Source organism: Drosophila rhopaloa, unplaced genomic scaffold (assembly GCF_018152115.1).
Source record: "Drosophila rhopaloa isolate 14029-0021.01 unplaced genomic scaffold, ASM1815211v1 contig_115, whole genome shotgun sequence".
Lineage (NCBI taxonomy): Eukaryota > Metazoa > Arthropoda > Insecta > Diptera > Drosophilidae > Drosophila > Drosophila rhopaloa.
The window spans coordinates 13515778-13541734 of NW_025334990.1; the positions used below are offsets into that span (position 1 = coordinate 13515778).

At 42.2% G+C, this 25957-nt stretch overlaps 10 protein-coding genes across 11 annotated transcripts; 6 read left to right on the plus strand and 4 right to left on the minus strand.

Moving 5' to 3' along the window:
• Window positions 1-85: 85 nt before the first annotated feature.
• Window positions 86-826, minus strand: LOC108053970 (nuclear receptor 2C2-associated protein). Its single transcript, XM_017136706.1, has 3 exons — window positions 698-826; window positions 555-645; window positions 86-457 (listed from the first exon to the last, which is right to left on the minus strand). Exons 1-3 carry the CDS (start codon window positions 730-732, stop codon window positions 164-166), a joined length of 420 nt encoding a protein of 139 aa, XP_016992195.1. The 5' UTR covers window positions 733-826; the 3' UTR covers window positions 86-163.
• Window positions 827-979: 153 nt separating this feature from the next.
• LOC108053969 (AP-3 complex subunit sigma-2) lies at window positions 980-1973 on the plus strand. The gene is made up of 4 exons (XM_017136705.2): window positions 980-1123; window positions 1178-1269; window positions 1327-1529; window positions 1587-1973. The coding sequence occupies exons 1-4, from the start codon at window positions 1055-1057 to the stop codon at window positions 1796-1798; spliced, it is 576 nt and encodes a 191-aa protein (XP_016992194.1). The 5' UTR covers window positions 980-1054; the 3' UTR covers window positions 1799-1973.
• On the minus strand, window positions 1960-3117 carry LOC108053968. The gene is made up of 2 exons (XM_017136704.1): window positions 2638-3117; window positions 1960-2578 (listed from the first exon to the last, which is right to left on the minus strand). The coding sequence occupies exons 1-2, from the start codon at window positions 3052-3054 to the stop codon at window positions 2180-2182; spliced, it is 816 nt and encodes a 271-aa protein (XP_016992193.1). The 5' UTR covers window positions 3055-3117; the 3' UTR covers window positions 1960-2179.
• A 277-nt stretch (window positions 3118-3394) lies between these two features.
• LOC108053966 (zinc finger protein 778) lies at window positions 3395-5202 on the plus strand. The gene is made up of 2 exons (XM_017136701.2): window positions 3395-3664; window positions 3724-5202. The coding sequence occupies exon 2, from the start codon at window positions 3765-3767 to the stop codon at window positions 4947-4949; it is 1185 nt and encodes a 394-aa protein (XP_016992190.1). The 5' UTR covers window positions 3395-3664; window positions 3724-3764; the 3' UTR covers window positions 4950-5202.
• A 315-nt stretch (window positions 5203-5517) lies between these two features.
• Window positions 5518-8516, plus strand: LOC108053962 (anaphase-promoting complex subunit 2). Its single transcript, XM_017136698.1, has 8 exons — window positions 5518-5648; window positions 5710-6226; window positions 6281-6519; window positions 6575-6755; window positions 6820-7521; window positions 7582-7845; window positions 7900-8141; window positions 8210-8516. Exons 1-8 carry the CDS (start codon window positions 5586-5588, stop codon window positions 8408-8410), a joined length of 2409 nt encoding a protein of 802 aa, XP_016992187.1. The 5' UTR covers window positions 5518-5585; the 3' UTR covers window positions 8411-8516.
• A 161-nt stretch (window positions 8517-8677) lies between these two features.
• On the minus strand, window positions 8678-10347 carry LOC108053967. The gene is made up of 2 exons (XM_017136702.2): window positions 9239-10347; window positions 8678-9172 (listed from the first exon to the last, which is right to left on the minus strand). The coding sequence occupies exons 1-2, from the start codon at window positions 9971-9973 to the stop codon at window positions 8963-8965; spliced, it is 945 nt and encodes a 314-aa protein (XP_016992191.1). The 5' UTR covers window positions 9974-10347; the 3' UTR covers window positions 8678-8962.
• Window positions 10348-12274: 1927 nt separating this feature from the next.
• LOC108053977 (putative transcription factor SOX-14) lies at window positions 12275-18939 on the plus strand. Its single transcript, XM_017136719.2, is given in 3 exon segments — window positions 12275-14072; window positions 17328-18453; window positions 18456-18939. Coding segments are annotated over 3 exon segments (1926 nt in total). The 5' UTR covers window positions 12275-13601; the 3' UTR covers window positions 18785-18939.
• Window positions 18940-19087: 148 nt separating this feature from the next.
• Window positions 19088-22323, minus strand: LOC108053978 (peptidylglycine alpha-hydroxylating monooxygenase). Its single transcript, XM_017136720.2, has 8 exons — window positions 21994-22323; window positions 21440-21497; window positions 21292-21379; window positions 21159-21231; window positions 20012-20144; window positions 19906-19954; window positions 19511-19849; window positions 19088-19447 (listed from the first exon to the last, which is right to left on the minus strand). Exons 1-8 carry the CDS (start codon window positions 22180-22182, stop codon window positions 19279-19281), a joined length of 1098 nt encoding a protein of 365 aa, XP_016992209.1. The 5' UTR covers window positions 22183-22323; the 3' UTR covers window positions 19088-19278.
• LOC108053979 (transforming growth factor beta-1-induced transcript 1 protein) lies at window positions 20334-21133 on the plus strand. The gene has a single exon (XM_017136721.2). The coding sequence runs from the start codon at window positions 20555-20557 to the stop codon at window positions 21098-21100; it is 546 nt and encodes a 181-aa protein (XP_016992210.1). The 5' UTR covers window positions 20334-20554; the 3' UTR covers window positions 21101-21133.
• A 286-nt stretch (window positions 22324-22609) lies between the features above and the next one.
• LOC108053985 (PAS domain-containing serine/threonine-protein kinase) lies at window positions 22610-25850 on the plus strand. 2 transcript variants are annotated; one of them, XM_017136727.1, is made up of 3 exons: window positions 22610-22782; window positions 22847-25465; window positions 25519-25850. In XM_017136727.1, exons 1-3 carry the CDS (start codon window positions 22695-22697, stop codon window positions 25758-25760), a joined length of 2949 nt encoding a protein of 982 aa, XP_016992216.1. In that variant the 5' UTR covers window positions 22610-22694; the 3' UTR covers window positions 25761-25850. The 2 variants fall into 2 exon arrangements, with proteins under 2 accessions (XP_016992216.1, XP_016992218.1); XM_017136729.1 differs by having other exon boundaries at window positions 22610-22731.
• Window positions 25851-25957: the final 107 nt, after the last annotated feature.

Here is a 25957-nt window from a genome sequence, read left to right on the forward strand (position 1 = left end):
CTACTAAATTTCCGCAGAGTCAGGGTGAGTCCACAAATTTAGCTGATAGCCGGGACCCACCCAATAATGTATCAATAATTTTTGATGTAAAGATAATTGTTCATTTTTGTATAAGTTGATAAGAACAGAGTTTGTACACATACATTTTTATACTAAAATATGGCTAGCTTAACAGCTGGAGATTGTAAACAATGATTCTACCAAACAAATCTGTACTAGACTCGAAGACAAACTTAATCTTAGAGCAATCTTTTTGCCGGGCTGAATCTTTAATTTGAAAGAGCTGAGGGGAGTTAATATCTTCTGGATAAAATGGTTCTTGATGTAGATGGGCTCCGTCAGAGGAGAACATAATTATTTCGGATTTCAGACCAGCGAATCCTCCTTGAAATTGAAAACAGAATCCAGTGATGTTTTGTGGTTCTTCAAAACTCAAAATAATCCATTGGGGGGTTCCCTAGAAAAAACGTTAAGAATTTAAGGAGTTAGCTGAAATGTACGCTGTTTTTATTTTAAGTAAAACATCTTGTTTTATTTTGAACAAACTCAAATACCTCATCGGAACTCCAAGATGTATCTTCTTTTGTATCAAACATGAACTGTTTTCCATATTGCTTTACTTCTTTGTTTAAAACCGAGCTCACCCTGAAAAAAATAGGTTTAGCACTTATATATTCCAACGCAAATTCAATAATACCTGCTAGTAAAGTTTACTTTAGTTAAAATATTCATATTATTATTAAAATAATAAATAAACAATATGCGGACCGCGAGGTTACTAGTATTAGAGATGGGCAATTATTATAAAAATAACAAAACCTACGGACAATTCAAATTGGTAAAACTGTCTAAGTATAATTATTTACAAATATGTTAGCACTTGTGAAAGCCATTAAATACAAGATTTTTAAATTTAACTTTAATAAATTAAACCGTGAGTACTCAAAATATCGATATCATAAAAGACATACCAAGCATTGATTTTGCAGCCCTCGTCAAAAAGTAAAACAGCTGGCAGTTTAAACAACATTTTATATTTATCAAAGAAATTAAGATGATAAAAGCTATACTTGTATTTAATAATCATGGAAAGCCGAGGCTGTCCAAATTCTATCAGTATTTCGTAAGTGCTTGGGTATATAACCAGGATCCCCACAATCTTAAACTTTCTTTTTAGGATGAAAGCCTTCAGCAACAAATAATCAAGGAGACTTTTCAGCTGGTTTCCAAGCGGGACGATAATGTTTGTAACTTTCTGGAGGGCGGAAGGTGAGTAATTCTTAGGAATTATTTCCGGAATACTTTGTACCAACTTTCGTTCCTTAGCTTAATTGGCGGATCAGATTATAAGCTCATCTATCGGCACTATGCCACGCTGTACTTTGTATTCTGCGTCGACTCCTCAGAAAGCGAACTAGGAATCCTTGATTTGATACAGGTCTTTGTGGAAACCCTCGATAAGTGTTTCGAAAATGTCTGTGAGCTGGACTTAATATTTCACGCCGATGCCGTCCACCACATACTATCAGGTTTGGAATATAGCTCATATAAACCGTACAGTTTGAGTAATCTTAGCATTGTTTTAGAACTGGTAATGGGCGGAATGGTCCTACAGACCAATATGAACGACATAATGGCCAGGATCGAGGAGCAGAACAAGATCGTCAAGCAGGAGGCCGGAATTTCGGCTGCTCCTGCTCGAGCTGTGAGCGCCGTGAAGAGTATGAACATTCCGCAACAGATCAAGGACATAAAGTTACCTGATCTGCCACAGGCAATAAAGGACTTTAAGTTCTGACAAATCTCACATCTGCCTATAATCTGTTGAAACTAGTGCTTTTTCACAGCCCTTCAAGAATTTCCAACAGCAATTGACGTAATCCTTGGATTGTTGTTTCCGTAATATTAGGTCCCATTGATTCAATGTATCTCCCTCTACCGAATAAATATGCAAATTAATTACCAGTAGCAAATTCAAGTTTGTTTTTCGATTGCTTAAAAAGGCGGAGTTTTGTCCACTCCCGTTTTGTTTTGAATAGGGCTTAAAATGTACATACAAATTGTCTTGCGCTCAATGCTCTTTGAGTGGTCTGTGTGCTGAATATACTAAATATTTAAATTTAAAGAGGTCTACTCTATTAATATGTACAACATGTGCTCTTTATACTTTATACTCAAATCAACTGTTTGTGATTGGGTACTCCAAATCATCTTCTTCCCCGACTTCCAGCATTACTTGCATGATTTTCCGCTTTAGCCTCTTGCGCGAAATTTCAGAGTTCAGGTTGCGAAATTCACTGGCGATTAATTCCCCAAAGGCATCCCATTGGTCGCGACGACTTGGTGGGACATGGACAGGAGCTATAACAGTGGGTGCTTCTGCTACCCGACCTGGGGCTGATAACTTGACGGTCAGCGCAGTTTCCGTTGGCGCGGGAATGGGTTCGTTGAGCTTTGGTAGCTCAACAATTTCTGCATCGTTATCTAAAATCATTGATTCCAAGTTTTCTATTGAGGATTGGCTCTGTTTTGGCAAATCCGGCTCGGCGTTGCTAAAGTCCAGCTTTGTGTTTGGTTTCTACAAAATAGGAATAAGTTAAGCAAACTTATGGGTTACACATTAGGATCCGCTTTTACTTTGCATTGGGGACCCTGCTGATATCCTGGTCGGGGTTCTATAACGGAACGTAGGAACATCAGGGACTTAAAGTGCTCCCAGCGACAGATCTTTTCCGCCGAAGTACTTTCTGATACCTCCAGGCGTCGCTCCAATTTTTTAAGTTCCGAGTTATATTGGTTGCGTAGGTTGTGTATTTTCTTGCCATAGTCGTTTTTTGTTATTCCGACGGCCGCGCAAATGGTATCAATGGCCTTTGCTCTACAATCCTTGTTTTTATATAAATCCGAGTAATGGTTCCATAAACAATCCGATGATCGGTAAAGTTCAATTAGTTTGGCGATCTTATCGCGCGTCCAAATTGTCTGCTTCCTTCGCTGGCGACCCTGCCTTTTTGTCAACTGAAAATCACCCGCTTCCTCTGAGTTGTTTTGCATTTTAGCAAATTATTATCAATTACTTAAAATGCATTTATTTACTATAGTGCAGGATAGAGATGAGCAAAAGTTATCATCGAATATGTTACGGTCATCGATAGCAAAATACCAAAAGATAGTATTTTCAGTATTTTTGCAAATCGTATAGCTAGCAAATAGTTTTAAAATATATTTAATTATTTAATTACCTATTGATCATATATTTTTTATAATATAGACAATATTATTGTCAAATTTTTTTCTTCAAAGCATATAGCAAATTATAACTACCGAAACAAACTGAACTGAGTATTCATTCAATAGTTCCACTCACGAACCCATTTAGTCGCATCTTTTGCACTTATCGACTAGTCGATATATCTCATCGCAATTAAATAGATGTACTTCAGTATATAAATAAAATAAAGTAAAATAAGTAAATCTGCTGGAATACGCATTCGCGCGGGCCGAAAACAATTGGAAAATGTGTGTGGAGCACCCAAAGGGAATGTAGACCGTTATCCGTGCTGGCTATGGTGACGAGGGACCAAAAAACTGATAAATCCGAGGCCGACGCCCACTGAACGCAGTTTCCTGTGCAGGAGTTTAGCTTTGGATAAACACAAATTGGGTAATTAAACAAGGGGCAGTGCGATTCGAGCTCTACAGCACCTCCATTTACGATTTCAGACACTTTAGCTCCGCCGGACTGAACCCCGAACGTAAGCGCAATGTCACAAGTAATATCTAACACGCCCACACCCCAAATGCTGACGACATCAACGCCCATAGAACCCATGAAACCACCACCAGCGTTTCCCACGCTAAGCGGTGCAAACATTCACGAGCAGGCGTCGGATATGATACTACGGGCCTCCACTATTTTCGGGGACCTCAAGCATGACGGACAGGATTTGGAGAACGTGCCCCATGGAGTTGAGACTGAGCAGGAAGAGGATTCACCATATGGAGGTAGTGGAAGTTCCAAGATTCGCATCATGCCCAGCGTAAAACTAATGGCCGTGCCACACGCCTCCGATCCTAAGCGCAAGTTCGTCTGCCCTTACGACAACTGTACAAAGAGTTATGGCAAGAGCTCCCACCTGCGGTCCCACCTCACCTGGCACACGGGCATCAAACCTTTCGTCTGCAGCGAGCCCAAGTGTGGCAAGGGCTTCACGCGCTCCGACGAGCTCAACCGGCACCTACGGACGCACACCGGAGAGAAGCCCTTCGAGTGCATCCAGTGCACCAAAAAGTTCTCGCGAAGCGACCACCTCACCAAGCACCTGGCCACCCACGACCGCCAGCTAAAGGGCAGCACGCCGAAGAGATCAGTGCCTAGTGGCGGGGTGCGGCTCAAGCCCTCCAAAAAGCACTCCCAGTCGGAGTCGGATTCGGGCTTCCACTTCATGGCCGCGATGGTTGGCTGCGGCGATCAGGGAATGGAGCACCACCATCAGCAGCATCAACACCAGCAACCCGCGGACATTGTTGACTGTCAGCACAAACCGCTTAAGATTAAGCTGGAGCGGCCAGAGCACAGTGACAAGTACCAGATCGTAGCTCCGGAGCACCAGCTACAAAGTCAGAGCCAGAATCAGAGCCAGCTGCCATCTTTCCTTAACCAGGCTAAGCCCGAGGTAAAATATGAGCCGGCCGACGAAATTGTAAATACCCTATCTCAGTTACCGCCTGCGGACGGACCCGGCACCTACGGGATGCCGCAGTTTGTTCAGGATCGGCCCTTCCGCTGCCGGCAGTGTGAGAAACGGTTCAAGCGGCAGGACGACCTCAACCGGCACATACGAACGCACACAGGCGAGAAGCCCTACGCCTGTCCGCAGTGCTGTCGCCGATTCGTGAGGAGCGACCACTTGAAAAAGCACCAGCAGACGCATTTGAAGATACGATAGTTTCTTAGATATACTCCTTAAGTCGCTAGCCATTGGCATCCAGTTTATATTGGCTAAAACACGGGCGTGTGTCAGGTGACGCACACAGTACAATAAAATTAAATAAATTCGCAATCTAACAATATTCCTTCGCAAGTCTTATGCTGGCTCTTAAATCTCAATTTGTATGTATGTAAATAAGTCGTATGCAATTTTAATTTTAACTCTAATTGTTTTGTGTTTGCCAGAACAAGAAGATATATTTTTAAACCTCTTGCTGTTTTTTACTTTTTGGATACCGTATCCATTAATATAATTTATTGCAATAAATCTGTGTGGGATTGCTGATAAAAATGGTAAGTCATTAGAAATCGTTTATGGGTTCGATCCTTGTTGGGAAGTGAAAGAAACTGGAAAGCATATGATTATTAGAAACCCAATAGTTTATAACGCTAATACAAATTCATAACAAGACCGAATGAATTCCATACTCTTGTGATATAGAAAGTATCTGATAAATAAAGAAACCCAGGCTTATCGATACGGATAATAGAACTCGCATTATCGATAACGACACTGTCATCTCTACTTGCATTTTGATTCCTACGCTGTTTTGGCAATGTTTTTTGTATTGCCAAAAATAATTGATTATAAATAATGTGCGACTTTGATGCCTTGTGGGCGGATGTATTAAAAATATTTCCAGTACTGGGTGGCGCGGTAAGTATATATCTATGTTTTATTATTAAGGATTGGTTCTTAAACTCAAAAGCTCTTTCAGAATGCGGTTTCCACTGATCCAGTTGAGGAAAAGGTGTTTGAAAACGTTCGCCGGCATCTGAAGGTCTTGGGCAGCATAGATACCTTCACGGCCCTAGTGGACCTAGAAATCCAATCTGCCATTCGAAATGTCCTGGTGCCAAAGTTCTGGAAGCACTTCCACGCCGGCCTAGTTCCGTCAGAATTGCAGGGCGGGATTAACGACCAGGCACTGGCCATAGAAGCACTGCCCGACAAGAACAGATTGTTCACCCAGTTCATAGATGCCATCAACGAGCTGCACGATGGTTTTCTAAGTCTAATGCAGGTTAAACCCAGACTAATTAAGCTTATTGGAAGCGAAGGAAGACCTGCCCCAAACTCGGTCAAGTTAATGCAGGAGGACGGGATCAAAAACAGCTTAAGAGACTCCCTGCTGGCTCAACTGCCCCCCACTTTCAGTGTGGTTGTTGGGGCCTTCTATTGGGTGCACTTTAAATTGTTTACCAAAGCATCGCATCTTGCCCTGGCCACAGTTGGTAAGGATCAGATTGATGATCCCATAGTTGTCATATTCACCTTTTTCTTTTTAGATTCTGATGTTTTCGATGAGCTCCTGTGTGTCGGCTGCAACTTTGATGTGGAGCAGTGCTGTTGCCAAAGGCTAACGGAGATGGTCAACAAAACAAACATGAAGCTATTCGAGATGAACCTCATTGATCGCTTAACTGGAAGTGCTTTAACTGCGCTCATTAAGCTTAAAATAAAGGAGCATATCAACGACACTTGCATGGGGATTTTCGATAGGAGTCATCTCAAACAGCTGGAAACGGTGAGTGTAAAACGCCTCCCTGACGCTCAATAATTTTAATTTAATATTTTTGCAGTGGCTGTCGGATGTTATAATGTCCTGGTTGACAAACATATTCACAGAATGGAAGACTAAAGATAGTATTAGTGATATTGAAGTTCCTGAGTCTGTCAAATCTTTCAAAGTAAAACTAACTTACTTTATGTACGAAACTTTTGCTCAGAGCGTTATTGGTCAATTCTTCAGCATTATTATAGGTCAGCGTCTGAAGTTATTCTAATATACCGTTTTTATATTTTATATTTTAATATTTTTAAACAGACTATCCAGATTCCATTCCTGCCATAGATGACTTAAAGATTTGCATGGAGAAAATAGATATGCGAGTCTATCTTACTGAATCTCTAAGAAACTCTTTAGAAGCACGAATCTTGCATCCCGGTGTCAACACTATGGACATATTAACAGGATATGTGGCAGCGATAAAGGCGATTCGCCATCTGGATAATACAGGAGTAATTTTGGAGATGGTAACTGCTCCAATAAAGGATTATCTGAGAAAACGAAACGACACAGTGCGACGTGTGGTAACTGGGTTAACTGAAGAGGGGCCTACGGACTTATCCGAGGAACTCGCCAAGGGTGAATCGATTAAAGAAGGCAAAGACTCTGGTACTGACGAGTTCAGCAACTGGGAAAATTGGGAACCGGATCCATTTGGAATAGACGCAAGCATCATGCAGTATAACAGCTCCAGAAAAATGAGATCGGCTGATATTATATCAATGGTTGTTGATATATACGGTAGCAAGGAGCTGTTCATGACAGAGTATCGCAATCTGATGGCAGATAGACTGTTAGCTCAGCTAGATTTTAATTCAGAAAAAGAAATTCGAAATTTGGAACTGCTAAAAATCCGTTTTGGAGAATCCCTTTTGCACAGCTGTGAGGTAATGTTGAAAGATGTTACAGACTCAAAGAGAATCAATGCCCATATCCATAGCGATGGCAACCGTACTGAAAGTGAGTAAATTCTTATTATTAAAATTTAAATTGGGCTTAACGCAACCTCTCTTATTTTAGATCAGTTATTCGACATCTCCTCGCTGATTGTTTCCGCACAGTTTTGGCCTTCGTTCAACAAAGAAAGTCTCCAGCTACCGGAAGAGATTGAAAATGAGTTCAAGAAGTACACCAAGGCTTACGAAGCGTACAAAGGAAACCGTACGCTTAACTGGCGTACTGTGACTGGTCGTGTAAATATTGAGATCGAAATTGGGGATCGAACCATGGAAATGGTTGTTAGCCCCACTTTGGCAGTCATCATTTACCATTTTCAAAACAAAAGTAAGGAAATATTATTCCCAAATCAGATCAGAAGATCAAAATAAAATATTTTAGGTGAATGGACTATTGAAGACCTAAGCTCCATTACAAAAGTTCCACCGTCTGCTTTGCGACGTCGTCTGAGCTTTTGGCAAAATCACGGATTGATTTCTGAAACAACCCCAGGAATCTTTACTCTGTTGGAAAAGGAGTCGGAGAAATCTCAATTCGAAGACATGAGTCTCGCAGAAGCTGACGAAGAGGATTTGGAATCAGCAATGGCTTCAGCAAGTGATCAACGAGAAGAAGAACTTCAAGTAAGGAACTATAAGACTAGTTTAATCCATGGACTTTTAGATATTTATTTGCAAATTTTTTTTCTTAGGTATTCTGGTCCTATATTGTTGGCATGCTCACGAACCTCGACTCCATGCCAATAGACCGCATCCACCAAATGCTAAAGTTGTTTGCCTCCCACAGCGGTGGAGTTGAGTTCACTCAGGACGAGCTTAAGCACTTTTTGCAGCGCAAAGTCAGAGAACATAAGCTCATATTTTCGGGTGGAGTTTATCAATTGGCGAAATGAATATTGGAAGCTTATCAAAATTAAGTTGCAAACGACTGAAGAAATCATGAAATAAATAATTGAATAAAGGTGATAACGTTAATAAAATTTACTGTCCCATGCTGAACGTTAACTTTTGTTAACTGACGCCTAATCTATTTCTTTTCGGGGTTATCTGACACCCGCGTACCCTGTAAAGCCTGCGCCTAATCATGTTTTTCTGTGAATGACTTGAGGGTTCTGAACGGAGAGCATGCAAACAGGTACACAATAGAATACACAGCATCATTTACGTCTAATGCTTAATTTATTTAAGGTTATAGATTTATATGCTAATCCCGTTATCAACAAATTCAAACTTATTAACGTTATAAAACTAAAGGCGATCAAAAATATGCTTGATTTTGATATACCTTACAGGGTTAAACAGTTTTTGGTTTCATAGAATAAATCACGAAATCAGTGGCTAAATTGATCACTGTATACACGCAATCAACTTGTGCTTAATTTAATTCTGTAATCATTCTTAATTGTAATCTGTACATCAAAAGTTACTTCAGGTGTGAAGACATTCTAGTCCTCGTGCAAGAATCGAGCTTGATAGACACTTTCCCGATGAATTGGGCTCAGGACCGCGTTCAGAATGGGCGAGATCCGCCTAATACGCTGTTGAAAACGATCCCGATCTCGGGCCATCAACTGCCACTCGCTCTTCCTAGCGGCGCGGTAGGCATAGTCCCAGGCAAGCATTACGTGAACTTCGGGTTTCATGTTGAAACGAACCTTAGGGTATTAAAAGTTAATTGATTAGTAAAGTCATTAATTTTAGAATGGGTATGATTAACACACCTTCTTGGCGGATGTTGAGCTGTCGTTAACGCACTCGCAAGACTCGATCTCCTCGGTATCCTCATCTTCACCGCATGCTGTGAACTGAACGCTGCTGTCGTCGTCATCATCCTCGTCGTCGTCTATCTCATCATCCTCATCCTCCGCATCATCCTCAAAGCAAATAAAGCTATCCTCGCTGCACTCGGAGATGCTCCGCTGTCTCTGCAGGCGATCCCCCTTGGCTCCTGAGCTTCCAGCATTGTTGTTCCTGTCACTGGACACTTGACTAGCGGAGTGCTCCTCCGCGGACTCCTTGAATCTCGTCTGCGTATGAGGGTGCAGGTCGATGAAGAAGTAGCAGGACGACGGTACGCAGCGGCGGAGGGCGTCCAGTTCGAGTCCTGCCATCTTGGCGCCCGGAGGACTCTGTGCATTGACGCACTTCTGCAGGGCGGTATGCATCTGACTGACCACGTCCATGGCCATTAATTTGAAAGACATCATGGTGGCCAGCGGATCCAGGGGGTCGGACTGCATTGGCGGGATCAGGAGATCCTCGGGGACCTCTAGGGGTTTGGCCTCGGGCTCCTTATGCACCTTGTTTGGCTTCCACAGCGAGCCAGTGGAAAGGGGTCGCGGCGTCGGTCCGCACCGATAGTGTTCGTAGATGGGGGAACTCATGTTCGCAATCAGGCGGAGAACAAAGAGGAAGGGGTCAAACAGCGCGCCCATAAGGGTGTGAAATTTCGACATCTAAACTTAAAGACACAAGTATGCTGTGGTGGGAATCCCTTGCGAAAGGCCATTTTCTTGAATTTGGCTTTGGGTGGCATTGTGGCCAGCTCAATTTGAGGCAGATTTATCCATGATTACTGCGATTAACTAATGTAATATGGGGTGAAATAACGCACATATATGGTGAAATGTTACGTATGTCTTGCATCCGATCCTTTGCGCGCAAGTTGATTTCAGTTGTAGGCTAGTTCCGCTTTAGTTTCGAGCGTATATAGTGAGATATAATGTCCAGGCACAATAATATTCAGAGTTTTACACGTTTTATACCAGAATAGTTCCATACTTTTTCACTGAAAATTTATCGATAACAGACGTTGAATCACCTTGGGTCTTGTTGTTATTGTGAACATTCACTCGCGCACCCAACAAATCTTTCACACTCTAAACAGGGTATTCCTGTCTATCGATATACATTTTTTGTTTTAATTTGATGTCATTTATTTTGCTAAATTATATTTCAACGAATTAAATAAACAAAATCCTTTATTTATTTATACACTATTTTATCGTGATTCAAATATTTTAAGTGCAGTATAATTAAAACATAACAACGTTTTCGATATTTTATTCTATATTTTGTAATCCAGTTTAAATTTCCGCTATTAACTTTTTATATTGAACATACAAACTTAAATTCCTACAAATTTGAAACTGAATTGGATAATTATTTTATTCTCTTAATTCCTATTAGAATTAAAATTCCGGTTGCAATAAATGATTTAAGGAAATGGTAAAAATATTAAATATATATTTTAACCATATCCTTAAAACATTTATTGCAAATATTAAATCTATATTTTAACCTTATCCTTAAAACATTTATTGCAAATATTAAATCTATATTTGAACCATATCCTTAAAACATTTATTGCAAGCGGAATTTTAATTCTAATAGGAATTATGAGAATAAAATGTTCTTAATTAAAACCTTATTGAAATGTTTATAGCGAGTATATCATTTTCATTTATTCTATTTATTTTCTAAAGGAAAGTTAAGGAAAAAGGCTGTGTTATAAAAGAAATGAAATATAACCAACGTGACCTCGTGTTCAATTACTTTACAATTAAGAAAAACATTTTTGCTCAGTGTAACTTTTCAATTTTGTTGGACTTGAACGACTTTTACTTAGATAACACATCTTATAATTGATCACCCTGTATGTAACAACTAAAGATTACATTTTTACGACTTACATATTTACTTATTAATTTATTATAACACTAGGAATTTAAACATATACGTTGTTTCATTTATTTGCATTCTAAAAATTTAATACAAAATATTGCGGTCGCTACGATCAACAAGATTACTTCCGTGTGTCAGAGCACAATTAAATCATGCATACTCGTATGTACATTGTTCTTTAACCGATATTTATACCTGACACTGTATGAAAATGCAAGTGCATGTTCCGCTGCGTCATTCTATAGATAAATATATACAAGTATATATGCATCTATATCTGTATGTTCCTGCGTATTTTTTTAATACTCAATATTAACTGCATATTATATCAGATATTGTATATAGAAGCATATTCAGACATATGTACATATGTGGGAATACGTACAATATCCATGTATTATTCAGATTTTCCGTACTCAAAACCGTTCAGAATTGTCTGAAATAAACAGAAGCCAGATTGATATTCATGCGCACATATTTACACACGTATATACATGCATACATATTCCCGTCAGTATATGCACACAAGCACACTTACAGATTAATCAAACAGCCATATGATTAATACACATTGGAACAGCTGATTCATAAGCGTCGCTGCCAATACATGTACATGCCCCCACCAACTCGCCCATATGTTCGTGCTGAGTTACTCACACACTAGCTGACAGCGCTACTGCAACAGTTGATATCAACAAACTCAGGGGTGGAGTGAAAAGGGCGCCGGTCGAAGGGGCGCTTTTTTAATTTTGGCTGAAAAATAGAAAGAATCTTTAAGCTATTACCTAAGAGAATAAATTGAATAGCTACTAAAAGAAATAGTTCCGAAAAAGCTTAACATAAATAATTAATTAACAACATAAAGCCCCAATTAACTGCAAGTCCGCCACTGACCATTCAAGGAAATCAGTCTGGCTGAGAGTCATTATGCACACACACACGCTCGCACGAAACCTGCGCTCTCTCTCGGGCGCACGCACACACTTCCACCGAATGTATCTGAAGCTGGTATGGGTGCATGTATCTGTATCTACGTGCTGTGGACTCAATCGTAAACTTTGCAGTCAGTTCACTTGAACAGCTGTGAGCGATCGACGTTGTTCGGGAACGAAACGAACACAGACACAGATACTCCACACGGACGCGCATATATATACTTATATGCATAATTACATACATCGCAGTACATGGGGGCTGCATAAGAAACAAGTACAACAAAATCACAAAAAAATATACAACAAAATAAAAACGTAAAATCTTTTGCGTAGTTTATTCGCTCGCGTCGTTCGTTTCGTTTCTTCACTTTACTTCACTCCAATCCAATCCAATCCAAACCAACTCGTATCTCATCGCTTCGTTTTTCGTTGTGCTGCGCTGCTTTGCGTTGCGTTGCGCCGAGAGTTGCGTTGCTTCTTCAGCTCGATTCGGATTCAATTCGATGTTTAGTTTAGATTGACCAGGACAAGAAGAAATGCCCTGGTCTCGCGCGACTCCGACTCGGTAAAGATATAAGCAATCTAGACCCCCAGATAAACTTACTTACTAACTAAATCTAGTAACGGAAACCTGTGTGCATAAATAAAGTTGTGATTAAGCCCCGATATACATATATATAACTAATACCCACGATCCGTCACCGTTTAAAAAAAACTTATTGTCTATAAACATTCGGTACCAGCTGAATTTCAAACAAATCTGCACGAAAACATTATCAAAATATTTGGTGTTTCAAAATCAACACGTAAAACAAACACACTCGACGAGCGAGTGCGAGTGTGTGTGTAGTGCAGCAGTATTAGTGACCACACAAACATAAGCCACATAAGTATGCATTACATACGTGTGTAAACTCTCTGCACATAAATACGAGCCAATCTATTTAATTCAGTTTCAGTGCATTTATAAATTAATAAAATGTACAATAAATACGGAGAGCGAGTGCGATTGTGAGTGTATACGTATATAAGCTCATTACACGGACGCAGCGAACGTGAGTCTTGGAATATTGCAAACACAAAACAAAAAATAAATAAATAACGAGGAACCAGTTTCACCTTGAGGAGCAATACCTAGTGCACACTCACACAATCACAATCACACACATGGACAGCATATGCAGTGAACGCGAGTATTTTGCTAAATGAAACAGCCCGATCAGTCTGCGACTACGAATACATAGTTCATATAGTGCATAGCATATAACACATAATTCGTGATAAAGCCCTGGAACATCTGAACCCAAACCAGAACCAGAACCTACGCCTTATCGGTGCCCCACCACTGCCACTGTTTCTGGGACTATGTTGAAGCGGGGATCGGGACAACTGCCCTGGGATACAGATACTGAGTCTGAGATACAGATGCCCAACCAGATACCCCATTATCACTGAATGTGGAAAGATGATAGCTAAGCCCAACCAGGCCACCACCGAACCACCATTCAGTTTTCGCCCCGGAACAGTGCCAACGGTTCCAGCAACCACCCCAGCGAATCCAGCGAGTATAAAGAATCCAGCCCCAAAACCGGAGCCACAACTACTACCCCGCACTTCGCAACCCCAAACCCCTACGACACAAACACAAAGCCAGCCAGCTATTACTCATCCAGCGGCTGTGGCTTCGCCTTCCGCGCCTGTTGCTGCAGCTGCACCGAACCCCCACACCCACACCCTCACCCGCAACCTCAAGCTCAACCACCCAGATCCCCACCTCGTAACCCCCGAATCCGAATCCAATATGGACGACGAAAGATCTCCGAGCCACAGCGGCCATGAAATGACACTGAACATGAACGGCATCGATTCCAGCCTGGTGTTCGGATCTGCACGGGTTCCTGTCAACTCCACCACCCCGTATTCGGATGCAACTCGAGTGAGTAACACTGCCTTGTCGACACTGCGAAAAATTTGGATTAAGTTCTGGGCTCTGAACGGTTTTTTGCTTGAGATAGAGTAGAGCTTTCAGGTAGAATTACTCAATTACTTTTTAAAATGAAACAAAAATGTTTACTCTACATTTTAAATATGGTTGTATCACAAAAACCTCTATATATTTAAAATCTCTTGCTGAAGGCCCTAAAACAAATGCTTCAATCTTATATATTTTATACCTACTAATTTAAAAGCAAAACAATTTCATTAGATTTATAGACTACTTAGATAGCCCATGTATTTTTAGATATGAAAATTATAACATTTCTCGCCCCGTGTAGACAGGGATGCATTTTAGTTGACACGTCATTTTGGCTCCCAAATCCGCTATCCGGTGGCCTGATCTCGTCTCGATAGGAAGATCCGTTCCATCTCATCTATATGCATGTATGTCCACTCAGCCAAAGTGAAATTCACGCCAGCGATGCATTTCTTATCAGCTCTAATGGGAACTAGTTAGATAAACACTCACAGCTGTCTCGTCAAGGCAAACGTACTTCATATTCGGCAGAGAGACCCACATTAGAATACATACAAATACTTTTTCCAGACCAAGCAGGTCAACAAAAAGTTTGACTGATAAGATTTCCTTTTAGATTAGATTCAAGTTTTTTTGCGATTATTTTCTTTGTTTACAAATACAAGCACGGCAAAACAATTAATGTAGATTAGCAATCGAACGGACGTTTGTATTTATTTACGCTTGATCATAAAAGCTCAACTTCATACTCTGACTTATTATGATGAAATACCCTGGGAAGTGGATACGTGGGAAAGACTGATGGATGGTTATTTGGGACATACATATCACCTGGGAGCACTGGCTGATGAGTTCCCGACCATAGATACATTCGTGGAATGCGTGGAAGTGCATTTTTTGTCCCCGTACATTTACGGGGCGGTTGTACTCGCGTTTCGCTTCCCTGATGACTCACATTATTTGTCGAGCTTGCATATATACGTTTGTAGATATGTATCTGTATGGGGCACTGTGCGGATGGATATGCTGTTCGAGCGGATAGTACGTCTATAATTTGCGCTGCTTAACTGTGACCGATACATATTTGTTGATATGTTTTTGTCAAAACACAAGTTCCTTATGGCGATCTACCTAACCGCAAGAGTGTCCATAAGTATTCGTCATCTTGTTTACCACCCAGACAATTTGGTATACCAGCTAGCCAGAACCTCCGAAAATACATAGCCAGGAATGCACTCAGTGCCTCCTATCCAAAGTTAAGCGTATTCTAGCAAATAAGTGTGTAAATAATTGTGCGCGCACATAGCACACATAGCACATTTGGTGCATTGACCTTGCTTAGCAGTTTGTTTTTTACGGTTATTAGTGCGGACGGATGGAGGAGGCAATGGCTTTGCCTTTTGCCTTTGGCGTCACGAACAGAAAACTCAATTGCGTATTACTCGCGTATATATATATGTAGAACCTGAGTACATATGTACTATTGCCAGGCGTCGTTGACTTCTGCGGTTACATGTTTTATCTTTACTGCAAAAAATGAATTAATATAGTATTCGAGCTGATGACCTTAGAATCTAAGCGTGCGGCAGGAACGGTTAAAATCGAAAGCCCGAGCCCCAGACCCATTTCATCACTTTTACTTGTTCCCCAAAGAGTGTATATAATACACATGTATCTGTATCTCACGGATGCGGGTGTCTGCAACTTCTGGCCTGAGTATCTGTGTGTGTTTGGGCCCGGGTTCGCCGTGGTATGAGTGTGTTGTGTCTACAAGAGTCGGGCTGCTTATTAGACTTGAACTGAACTGTCTGACTGACGGCGACATTGAGAGTGAGTTTCGGAGCAGAGTTGCGAGGGCAAAGGCAAAGGCAAAGGCGATGGCGATGGCAATGGTAAAGGCAATGGCCGATGGAGCATCGCATCCCGTCGGCCCCAATACCATACACTCTCGTACCATCGTCGAGTCGTTTCAGCTGAAAGTCTGCTCCACTCAGCCCGCTCAGCTCATTTCATTTCAGTTCGGTTCAACTCGCTACTGCCAAGGGTATCGCCTCGGATGTGGATGTGGATGAACTCGCGAGGTACACGAACTGCTGCAAGGTCGAAGTTAACGCTATTAATAGGTAGTTTCTGCCGTCTCTCGCGGCGAGAATAAAACGGTTATTCACATTGGCCAAACGAGGCGACGCGAGACGCGTCACCGCTATGACCTATTCCTATGCCAAATGCTGGGTTCCCGAGATTGGTTCATGCCCAGATCGAAGGTATTGTCAACCGGGAAACCAGGAAGCAGATGCGAATTAATGCATGCTCCCCAGTACATCGGCCCACTTGTACGCGTTCGAGTATCTTAACAACCGAAATACATACAAATACAAACCATATTTCGTTTTAGGAGCGTTTTATTAACCTTGGCGGGGACATTGAACTTCAAACGCCGCGAATACGTATTTTTCGTACAGATACAAATGCATACATACCGACATAGACAAGGCGGTATACAAAATGCATATATGTCGGCGCACACAAATGTTCAGATGGACGGGTATACGTATAGTACACCTCTGGTGTGAATTTTATTTCCTAACTCTTTATCTGTGATACGTTAATATGCAATGAACATTTATATACGCAAAAGTATATTAGGTAAATGTGTTTTTCGCATGAACAAATTAACGGAGCGTATCTACCTACATATTTGAGGTTTTTTAAAAAGCAAAGGAAATTTCGTTGTTCCATAATTTAAGAAAACAAGGGAGTGTAATAATTTATTTGCTGGGAAGTGCCGGAAGTAATGTTGAATAAATATACACGATTAAATAAATATATGTGATACAAATTACTCAGTTTTAAGGTTACTTTTTACCTTACCTAGGTTAATAATAAAATCAATATCTTTTATCTTAGCTGCAATTATTATTTTCTTTAAGGTCAACGAGACTGTATGTTCAGCTTTTAAAAATTAAATTTTGTTCATTTTAATTGGGCCTTATAGCAAATATTACAATTTAGTTTTTAATCATCAATCGTTTTCAAACAAATTAATATAAAGTTTGCTCAACAGTGAGAGAGAAATAATCGTTAATGAATTATACGCAATTTCAGTTCTTAAAAATAAATAACTTGATCTATAAATATTCGTTACAAAAACCAAAACCTGTTGTATTTTGTGAAAAGTAAAAGTAATTAACCTCCTTATTTCCTCTTTTTTTGCAGACCAAGAAACATTCTCCCGGCCATATTAAGAGACCTATGAATGCCTTCATGGTGTGGAGTCAGATGGAACGCAAGAAGATCTGCGAGCGGACGCCGGACCTCCACAACGCCGAGATATCCAAGGAGCTGGGCCGGCGATGGCAGAGCCTGAGCAAGGACGACAAGCAGCCCTACATCATCGAGGCCGAGAAGTTAAGGAAGATGCACATGATCGAGTATCCCAACTACAAGTACAGGCCCCAGAAGAAGCAGACGCGATCCCCGGGATCGCTGAAGCAGAATCCGGACGCAGACAGCTGCGAAGCTAAAAATGACACTCCCAACAACACACTGACCACTCTTGCAATTAATGGAACCACCACTGCCTGTCGAAAAAGCAAAAGATCTACCTCTACATGTCAAACTGGTTCAGTTTCGAAACGATTAAGGAACGATTCGGGTGATAACTCCAAGCCTAAATACGAAGTTAAGGGGGAGCCTGCCGAGCAGCACAATACCGTGGATATTATCCTACCCTCAGCCGATAATCTATTAAGCTACCAATCATCTGAATATTTACCTCTTAGCACGAATAGCAATGCCGATTGCGATGAAAAGCTACACTCAGACCTGAGCACGGGTCCCCTGGAGTCGCGGGAGAGTCTATCCGACGTGGTCCACAGTTACTTGCCGCTCTTCCTTAGCAGCAACGAGAACTCGCAACTCAACTCCTCGTCGCACAGCCACCACAATCAGTCGGATCCCACCGCGGAATTGATAGACAACCTCTCCGACATCAGCCCCATAAACGACCGCGAGGAGCTGTCCGAGGAGGTGCTTAGCTACCTGCCCTACCTGCAGGTGAATACCTCGGGTGGGCACACTCTTAAGGTGGAGCCCAGCCTGCTGGATAGCAATCCCGGCCTGATTGAGCCCGTGTTCGACTCCGAGGACAACATTGTGAACGACGCCAACTTGCACTCGGCCAGCCATCAAATACCTCCATATGTGCCTGACAACCACGACTGTTTCGCGGAGGACTGCGGCGTCGGGGAGAACTCCTCGCACCAGGTGGAGTTCGAGGTGGGTCCTCAGACCGTCACGATGACCATGACCTGTACCGTTCCCTACGGCGGGCCGGATGGGGGCACACATTCCAGAACGACGACTTCAACCCGATCCCGTCGGCCACCGAGGACAGCGACTGCAGCATACTGACCACCTCCAACTCGCCGCAGATCGGCTTCAACGGCACCAGCTTTGTGGAGACGGATACCATCGGGAACCATTGTACATACACCCAACAAGACTACGCCGGAAATGTAATTGAAACACACAATGATCTCACCTACGCCGCACACGATAACAACGGAGCTCTACTAGCTTACACATTTGAGGACTTGCCGCCTCAGCCAACCGGTAGTCATTTAGAATTTAACACTAACAAGTACGAGTTTGCAAGTTATTATAAAATGTGAGAGATATTTAAGTTTTGTGTAATTTATAACTAATCTAATTGTACGTTTATAATTTTACACCAAATTATATATATAAATATATATATGTATACAGATAAATACTATATATTCCATAAATTCTATATACAAAACAAAAAAAAAACGAGAATAAAATGCTTTGCATTGAAAATATTTACGATGGAAGAGTTTCATTTAACTGCGTAGCGGAATTGTTGATTCCTACTATATACGATATACGAGTGAGCTGATTAACCTTGCTGGTGAACAGCTAATTATTTCCAAATTCAATTATTAAGATTTCCGTTGGGATCTCGCGAATTATCTACATATGTTTATTTACACGCACAAATATCTTGCATAAATCATTGGTGGCCAACAGAATAGGATACGGAATGATGCTAAACCATCATTAATTGTTATACACGATAAAATAATCCAGACAATAAAGTAGTATACATTCGTTTCACTTTCCAAAGCTGTCAACCGACGACAAATTACAAAGTGCTCGCTTCGATATGTGGGATATTGTGTAGGCCAGAGTCGGGATTGGACCAGTAATAGTAGGGAGCGCCCTGGCTAAAGCAGAATTTCATGTCCAGGGTTTCCCCATTATCCACGTAGTACATGAGGTAAAAATTGCACATCTCGTCTTCATTCGTGGGACTTTTCATGAGGGGAAATTTTATTATTAACGGTACTATTAGCATTCAAGAACCAGGTACTTACCCAATTTTGGTTATCCGGTGACGGGTACTCTCCAGAGTACACCTCACGGCAATCTTATCTCCTTCCACAATGGGCGCCCTGCTGGTGACGTTGTAGAACATCTGAGGCGTTAGGGGATCCCTCTTGCCCAGCTGCAGCCACTCTTGTTCACCTTCACTGTTGGTTCTGACCCGGTATCCAGAGACCACCTTTCCCAGACCATGGGTGTGCACCCGGTAGGCAAAAGGATGCAGGACCTTTGGCTCATTCACTTCGCAAGCGGTTTCCAGGTGCTCCGTTTTCATGGCCGGAATCATTCCGTCAGTGCCCAGCAATAGAGTACCTGCCAACTTTTTACGTCTATTAGGGAAAAGTAAAATTAGTGTTAAAACATATTTTATAAGCCAGAAACTTACGGCTCTTCTGTATAATCCAAGAATACGCCAGAGTCATCAGTGGAACCATCTGGAAGGGGATGCATATATTGAAAATCAATTTTATTATAGACATTTCAGTACTCACCTTTAAATTTGTCAATGTGGGCATAATGAACCTGCAACACCAAGTACTTGGTCGGTGAGTTCTTGCCCACCTTGAAACCCACTCCCTCGGGCAAATTCAGCCTCTGGGCGTCTCTGGCCCAAGCGTATATTATCTGTGTAAAGAAAAGTATGAGTTCAGTTAATATTTATTATTTTAATTATTATTATTATTATTATTTATTAGCACCTTTATACGAATGTTTTGTGTACAATCAAAACCATTTAGATACTCTGCTTTAGATCGGCTTATTTATTTATTTAAAATATATACAAATCTGTTTTGTTTCCCCTAGAACTTTCAACCTGCATTTCTAGGTTTTTAAAACTAAGCTTTAGTTTCCGGAATCGTACCCCATATTATACAAAATATATTTGATCGTTGTTAACTTTATTTTAAAGCTGGCCAAAACTTTAAAGGCATCCCCAATTCTGTCAGATTGAGGAAAAATTGTTAACGGAAATTAATATCTCGACAATTCCTCTAAATTTATCATTTTACTGCCCAGAAAACCTTTTTTGAGTAATGTCCCCTTCTATTTGCTGCAGGTGCAACGAGAAGATTTTAAACCGGGCAGTTTGCAGCTTGGGCAAGGCTTACCATCCGCACCACTTCACCTGCAAGGAATGCGGTCTGGTGGTGGATCGATGCCTGTTCTTTGCGGTGGAGGACGACGTGGTCTGCAGAGAGTGCTATTTGGGCAACCATGCCGCCCGGTGCTCCGCCTGCCGGACTCCAATTCTAGAGCGTGGCGTGGCCGCCATGGGGCGCAAGTGGCACGAAAAGTGTTTTCGGTGCGTGAGCTGCAGCAAACCGCTGATCTCGGCGTCCTTTTTCGATATTAATGGATACCTCTTCTGCAAGTCACACTTCCGGGAACAGTTTTCGTCCCGCTGTGCCAGCTGTGCGAAGCCCATCGATAGACAAGCTGTGGTTGCGTTGAGCACCAAATGGCATGCGGAGTGTTTCATCTGCTTCATTTGTCGCCAAAGGATCACCACCGGTGAATTTAAGATCCATGAAGGACGACCCATCTGCATGGCCTGTAAACCCTTGGTCTTAAGCCCTTAAAATTTGTGTGCCTTATAAATGTCTAACTGTCGAGCGGTCTTTACCCTAATTTAAATACCTGAGAATGTGCATGGGGTGCGCAGGGACTGGCTGACTCTTCTTTGGAAGCTCGATTCATCTCGCCACAATTCCTGTTTGGTAAAAATAAATAAGTTTCAGAAGATCTCAGTAACATAACTTCAGAAACTCACCAAGTGGTTTTCGTGGTTCCGGGCTCTCCGCATCCGTAAAGCAGCATGTGATGAGCCGTGTTCATGGTGGCATTGGGATTGAAGCCAACTGTTAGAGTTCAAACAATTACTGCATACTTTTCAATTGAAAGAATCAATGATAACGTACCAATATAGTAGGTGGTAGTTGGATCGACTTTGATTGGTGTGCACAAATACAAATCCAGCTATATTCATTTTGTTAGTTTTGTTAAAAAAGAACGAGAATAATAAATTAGTTTTAGTAAAAAAAGAACGAGAATAATAAATTAGATTGTCAACAAGTATTATTCAGAAACTAAAAAAGTGAGTGGCCTTCGGCGGCCCTATGCCCTTTTTTGCCACCCTCGTAAATTTTTGTATCTACAGCGCAGGTTCGAGAACTGCAATCTACAGGTTTCAACGGATTTCAAGGCACTACATGTGGGTGTCAAATCGTGTGTGTATTCGAGGCACCTAACTAACTAACCATATGGAAAAATTTGCACATTATACGAAGATGTTTTTCAGATGCAAATCAACACATCCTATATAGAGTACAAACATTGACATTTTTCCCCCTGTATATTTATTCATTTTGTTGATTACAAATAAATGTATGCATAAGCGCACAGCTGGGAAATTTGCTCTTCCATATGGGTCGAAACTAAATGTATCTTTTTTGGGGCACTAAAAACTACTTACTGTTTGCGGGGAAACATTGGGCATCAGGAATGGAAACGAAGCCGTTGTGCCTGTTGCGGAATTGGTATCCAGATTCCGTTGATATACCGAGTTTTGGTAGTTCCCCCCTTTTACAAGGCCGTCGACACTTATCAGGCTGATAAGCAAGAGGAATCCCACGGATACGGTTACTTCAGATATTCTCGGCATTTTCGTTTTTCTTTTTTGTTTCAATATGCACCGAATACTTGTTGAGAAAACGAAACAAAAAACCTTCCTATGTGGAAGAACAATACGTTTTGTATTGCGCCCTGATAATTTTCCACACGTAGCTAGGCCCAGCTTATATATATACTTGTACTAAGGTGTTATCGATACTTAGAGCCGTTAATCGATGGCGGAGCCAGGGCTGCGAGTTACTAGCGGTACATTTAAAACCAACTCGGAAATGCATGAAATATACCAACAAATAGTTGTTTTATTTAAACTGGGGGTAACTTTCTATAAAAAAACACCTGTTAGCAAATAAAATTCACTAGAAAAACCAGGCCAACTAAACGGGGCTGCATTCGTTTCGACCCACTACGGAAATCATTCATTCGCATGCGCAAAACAATTGATTTTTTATAAACAGAACTCCAATGTTTATGGTGCGCTCTTTTAAATATAGTTTAAGTCCCAAAGTTGGAACTGCTGGGATTTGGAAAATAACTGTCGTTTAAATGGAGGATCAGGGCGAAGTGATGGACCAAGCCGCTGGTAAGCTTAATATTTCAAAAGCCCAGGGCCCCAGAAACCGATGTGCTAACGGTAACGCACGTTAAATAAAAACAAGAGCAATGCTTAATTATTTACACATACTTATGACATCTAGATGACCCCATTATGAGCAGCCAGCAGTTACAGTCCCGCCAGGATTCGTCGAGCAAGCTGAACTTGATGGATGCCAGTTCGTTCAGCATGCCGCCTCCTAATCTTCACTCCTCGAAGGTGATCAATCCGAACAAGGCGATATTCACCATAGACGCGAACACGGGACAGATATTCATTGTGAACAACAAGGCCTGCCAACTACTGGGCTACACATCCCAGGAGCTGAGGAACAAGGGATTCTTCGATCTGCTCAATGGCAAGACGGAAAGTCACATCTCATCGCTGGCGGAGATGCAGATCGAGGGCGACGAGGGCAGAGTGGTCCTGCTGAGTGGCAAGGTCATCGAAATGAAGACCAAGACGAGCAACAAGATCCTGGTCTCGCTCTGGATCCGTCAGATCAGCACTGATGGCAGGCACATAGCCGTTGCCGAGCCCGTGGAAAGACATATATGCCACATAAGCACCGATCGATTTGGGGTAATAACATCCGTCGACGCCACCACGGCTACCATATTCTTTTACGAATCCACCGAAAGCGTTGTGGGCATCAATATCGTCACGCTGATCCCGTTTATAAAGCTCCCCGATCCGGATTGCAGGGAGATACCAAAGAGCCTGCGAAAACAGAGGGCCACAGGACGAACTACGGATGATGTCAAGTTCCCACTTTGTCTGCTCATTGCCCTGGATGAAAGCACATCGACAGGATATGGCATCAACATCACCGTCTGGGTTTTCCAGAATCTCAGTGGACTGATTGTGGTGGACGACGTGGGCAACATACTGATGTGTAATCAGCCCTTTTCGCTGCTGATGTTCGGTTATGGTCAGGACAAGATTATGAACATGCATATATCCTCCATTTTACCTAACTTTGGCAAGGATTCCCGGGAAGACAAAAGTCCCAATGTCTCAAACACCTCAATAACCAGCAATGACTGGGAGCCGGATACCGACCCATTCGTCCTGGACAACGACTCCTCGCTGCAGTCCTGTAAAAAGAACTCCGCCAATAAACCAGTGCCACTCCAAACTAACAACGAACCCTCAGTTAGCGATGCCCACATGAGCTGCAATCTGGAGAACAGCGGTGGCCTGTTCTGCGATCTTCGACAGCCAGACGATTGTACAATAGATGATATTTTAACACCAGTGAATGCCTCGAATAGTTTTCCCGCCGATGAGTTCGAGGGAGGATCCCATTCACACATTAACGAGATGTCCCTCGACAAGGCAAAGTCCGCGTCCACGGAGACTTGTGATGCCTCTGGCAGTAATCCCGCCACCAGGCTGCTCAGTTCCATCAACGGAAGCTTCGTGGGAGAGGCCATCCATGCCGATGGCACAGTAATCGAGGTGGTCTACTCCGTGCTCCTGCAGATCCTGCCATGCTCCAATCGGGTGTACTGCATCTGGGTGTGTCGCAATCCCAGCACTCGGCTGGATGGAGAAAAGTACAACTACGCGAATCTTACGTCCACATTCAACAGCATGGCCAGCACCATTGAGCAGTCGCTGGGTCAGGTCATAAAGACAACGGCTGCCCAGAACTCCAGCAGACCGAATTCTCTATCCCTGGTCTGCAAATACGAAGATGAGCTTTATGTGGGGGACTACAGCAAGCACTATACTTCGATTCGGCAGATTGGAAGGGGAGCTTACGGGTATGTGAACATGGCTTTCCGGAACACCGACCGCCTGCTCGTGATCACCAAGTTCATTCTCAAGGAGAAGCTCTGCTCGCAGTTTATGGTCAAGAACCGCGATTGCAAGGAAGTTCCTATCGAGATTCATCTGCTACAGACGCTGAACCATAAGAATATTGTCTCTGTGCTGGATGTTTTCGAAAACGACCTGTTCTACCAGTTGGTGATGGAGAAACACGGCTCTGGAATGGATCTGTGGACATTCATTGAGCGACGACCTCTGATGGATGAAAAACTGGGGAGCTATATTTTCAGGCAGGTCGCCGATGCCGTCAACTATTTGCACGAGCAGAAGATCCTTCATCGCGACATTAAGGACGAGAATATAATAATTGATCATAATTTTAACATTAAGTTGATAGATTTTGGCTCTGCAACGTTCATGGAGGAGGGCAAGTTCTTCTCAACATTTTATGGCACGACGGAGTACTGCAGTCCGGAAGTTCTGGCCGGGAATAGATACGTGGGTCCCGAGCTGGAAATATGGGCCTTGGGAGTTACTTTGTATGTCTTGATGTTTTTCGAAAACCCATTCATCGATGTAGAGGAAACATTGAAGGCCGAGATCCAGATACCTAAAGTGGTGTCCGATCAACTGAGCCGTCTACTAAGTTCCATGTTAAACAAGGACCCCAAATACCGCTGCACCATGCACCAGTTGATAACCGATCCCTGGCTCACCCAGGAGGTAAACCCATCGGTGTTCAGTTTCTCGTGGATAGTTCCCTGCAAGGCGCATGAGGCGAATCCAGATATATATTTCTCCGGCTACTTGTACTCCAGCACCTCGGTGTTGTCCACAATTTCGCCACAGGAGAGCTTCTCCCACATCGAAGAGTCCTCCATTGGCGGAAGTGATGACGCCAAATTGGCATCTCACAGGACGGGACTTAAGTTGTGTGTTAATGAACGTGAGTTATAGATATATTACTAGTAAAACTTTGTAAAAATCTTTTTCTTCCAGCAAAACACAATAAGATGGACACGCTCTATGCAAAGCAATTCCAGTTGAACACTTCAGTTAGTAATCACGAACTGAGGGCCTCGTTACCTGACTCCAGCCACACCGAAATCGGGGGTTCTATATGCTCCTCGAAATCCGAAAACGATATATTTAAGAACAAACTCGAGCCCTGCGTCTCTGCTTATAACGTAGTAAGCTTGCACGATGTGAGCACGAAACCTAAAACCCTCGATCTTAAGTAAAGTTCTATATCTGTTGTACATGTGTAAATCTAACCTATACATACTGTCATATGTAAATAGTAGCATCTGTGAAAGGACAATTAAGGCTTGGGAGCGGAAAAATATGTAGAAGAAAATAAATCAATTTGATTGTTACTCGTTGTGTAGTTTCTATGGAAAGAGTATGTTGTACCCAAGATATCTTACCTTGTTTCACC

Bases quoted from the DNA above. Each gene is read 5' to 3' on its own strand.
- LOC108053978 (XM_017136720.2), bottom strand. From the start codon at position 22,182: ATGCCGAGAATATCTGAAGTAACCGTATCCGTGGGATTCCTCTTGCTT. The intron at 21,380-21,439 runs GTACGTTATCAT...GAACTCTAACAG, and splicing joins AACTACCACCTACTATATTG to TTGGCTTCAATCCCAATGCC. The intron at 19,448-19,510 runs GTAAGTACCTGG...CCTCATGAAAAG, and splicing joins CACCGGATAACCAAAATTGG to TCCCACGAATGAAGACGAGA.
- LOC108053969 (XM_017136705.2), top strand. From the start codon at position 1,055: ATGATAAAAGCTATACTTGTATTTAATAATCATGGAAAGCCGAGGCTG. The intron at 1,124-1,177 runs GTAAGTGCTTGG...CTTTCTTTTTAG, and splicing joins CCAAATTCTATCAGTATTTC to GATGAAAGCCTTCAGCAACA. The intron at 1,270-1,326 runs GTGAGTAATTCT...TTCGTTCCTTAG, and splicing joins AACTTTCTGGAGGGCGGAAG to CTTAATTGGCGGATCAGATT.
- LOC108053962 (XM_017136698.1), top strand. From the start codon at position 5,586: ATGTGCGACTTTGATGCCTTGTGGGCGGATGTATTAAAAATATTTCCA. The intron at 7,522-7,581 runs GTGAGTAAATTC...CTCTTATTTTAG, and splicing joins CGATGGCAACCGTACTGAAA to ATCAGTTATTCGACATCTCC. The intron at 7,846-7,899 runs GTAAGGAAATAT...AAAATATTTTAG, and splicing joins TTACCATTTTCAAAACAAAA to GTGAATGGACTATTGAAGAC.
- LOC108053966 (XM_017136701.2), top strand. From the start codon at position 3,765: ATGTCACAAGTAATATCTAACACGCCCACACCCCAAATGCTGACGACA.
- LOC108053970 (XM_017136706.1), bottom strand. From the start codon at position 732: ATGAATATTTTAACTAAAGTAAACTTTACTAGCAG. The intron at 646-697 runs GTATTATTGAAT...TATTTTTTTCAG, and splicing joins AAAGTAAACTTTACTAGCAG to GGTGAGCTCGGTTTTAAACA. The intron at 458-554 runs GTATTTGAGTTT...CGTTTTTTCTAG, and splicing joins CATCTTGGAGTTCCGATGAG to GGAACCCCCCAATGGATTAT.
- LOC108053979 (XM_017136721.2), top strand. From the start codon at position 20,555: ATGTCCCCTTCTATTTGCTGCAGGTGCAACGAGAAGATTTTAAACCGG.
- LOC108053968 (XM_017136704.1), bottom strand. From the start codon at position 3,054: ATGCAAAACAACTCAGAGGAAGCGGGTGATTTTCAGTTGACAAAAAGG. The intron at 2,579-2,637 runs GTAAAAGCGGAT...CCTATTTTGTAG, and splicing joins AGCAGGGTCCCCAATGCAAA to AAACCAAACACAAAGCTGGA.
- LOC108053967 (XM_017136702.2), bottom strand. From the start codon at position 9,973: ATGTCGAAATTTCACACCCTTATGGGCGCGCTGTTTGACCCCTTCCTC. The intron at 9,173-9,238 runs GTGTGTTAATCA...TAATACCCTAAG, and splicing joins GCTCAACATCCGCCAAGAAG to GTTCGTTTCAACATGAAACC.
- LOC108053985 (XM_017136727.1), top strand. From the start codon at position 22,695: ATGGAGGATCAGGGCGAAGTGATGGACCAAGCCGCTGGTAAGCTTAAT. The intron at 22,783-22,846 runs GTAACGCACGTT...TATGACATCTAG, and splicing joins CAGAAACCGATGTGCTAACG to ATGACCCCATTATGAGCAGC. The intron at 25,466-25,518 runs GTGAGTTATAGA...TTTTTCTTCCAG, and splicing joins TAAGTTGTGTGTTAATGAAC to CAAAACACAATAAGATGGAC.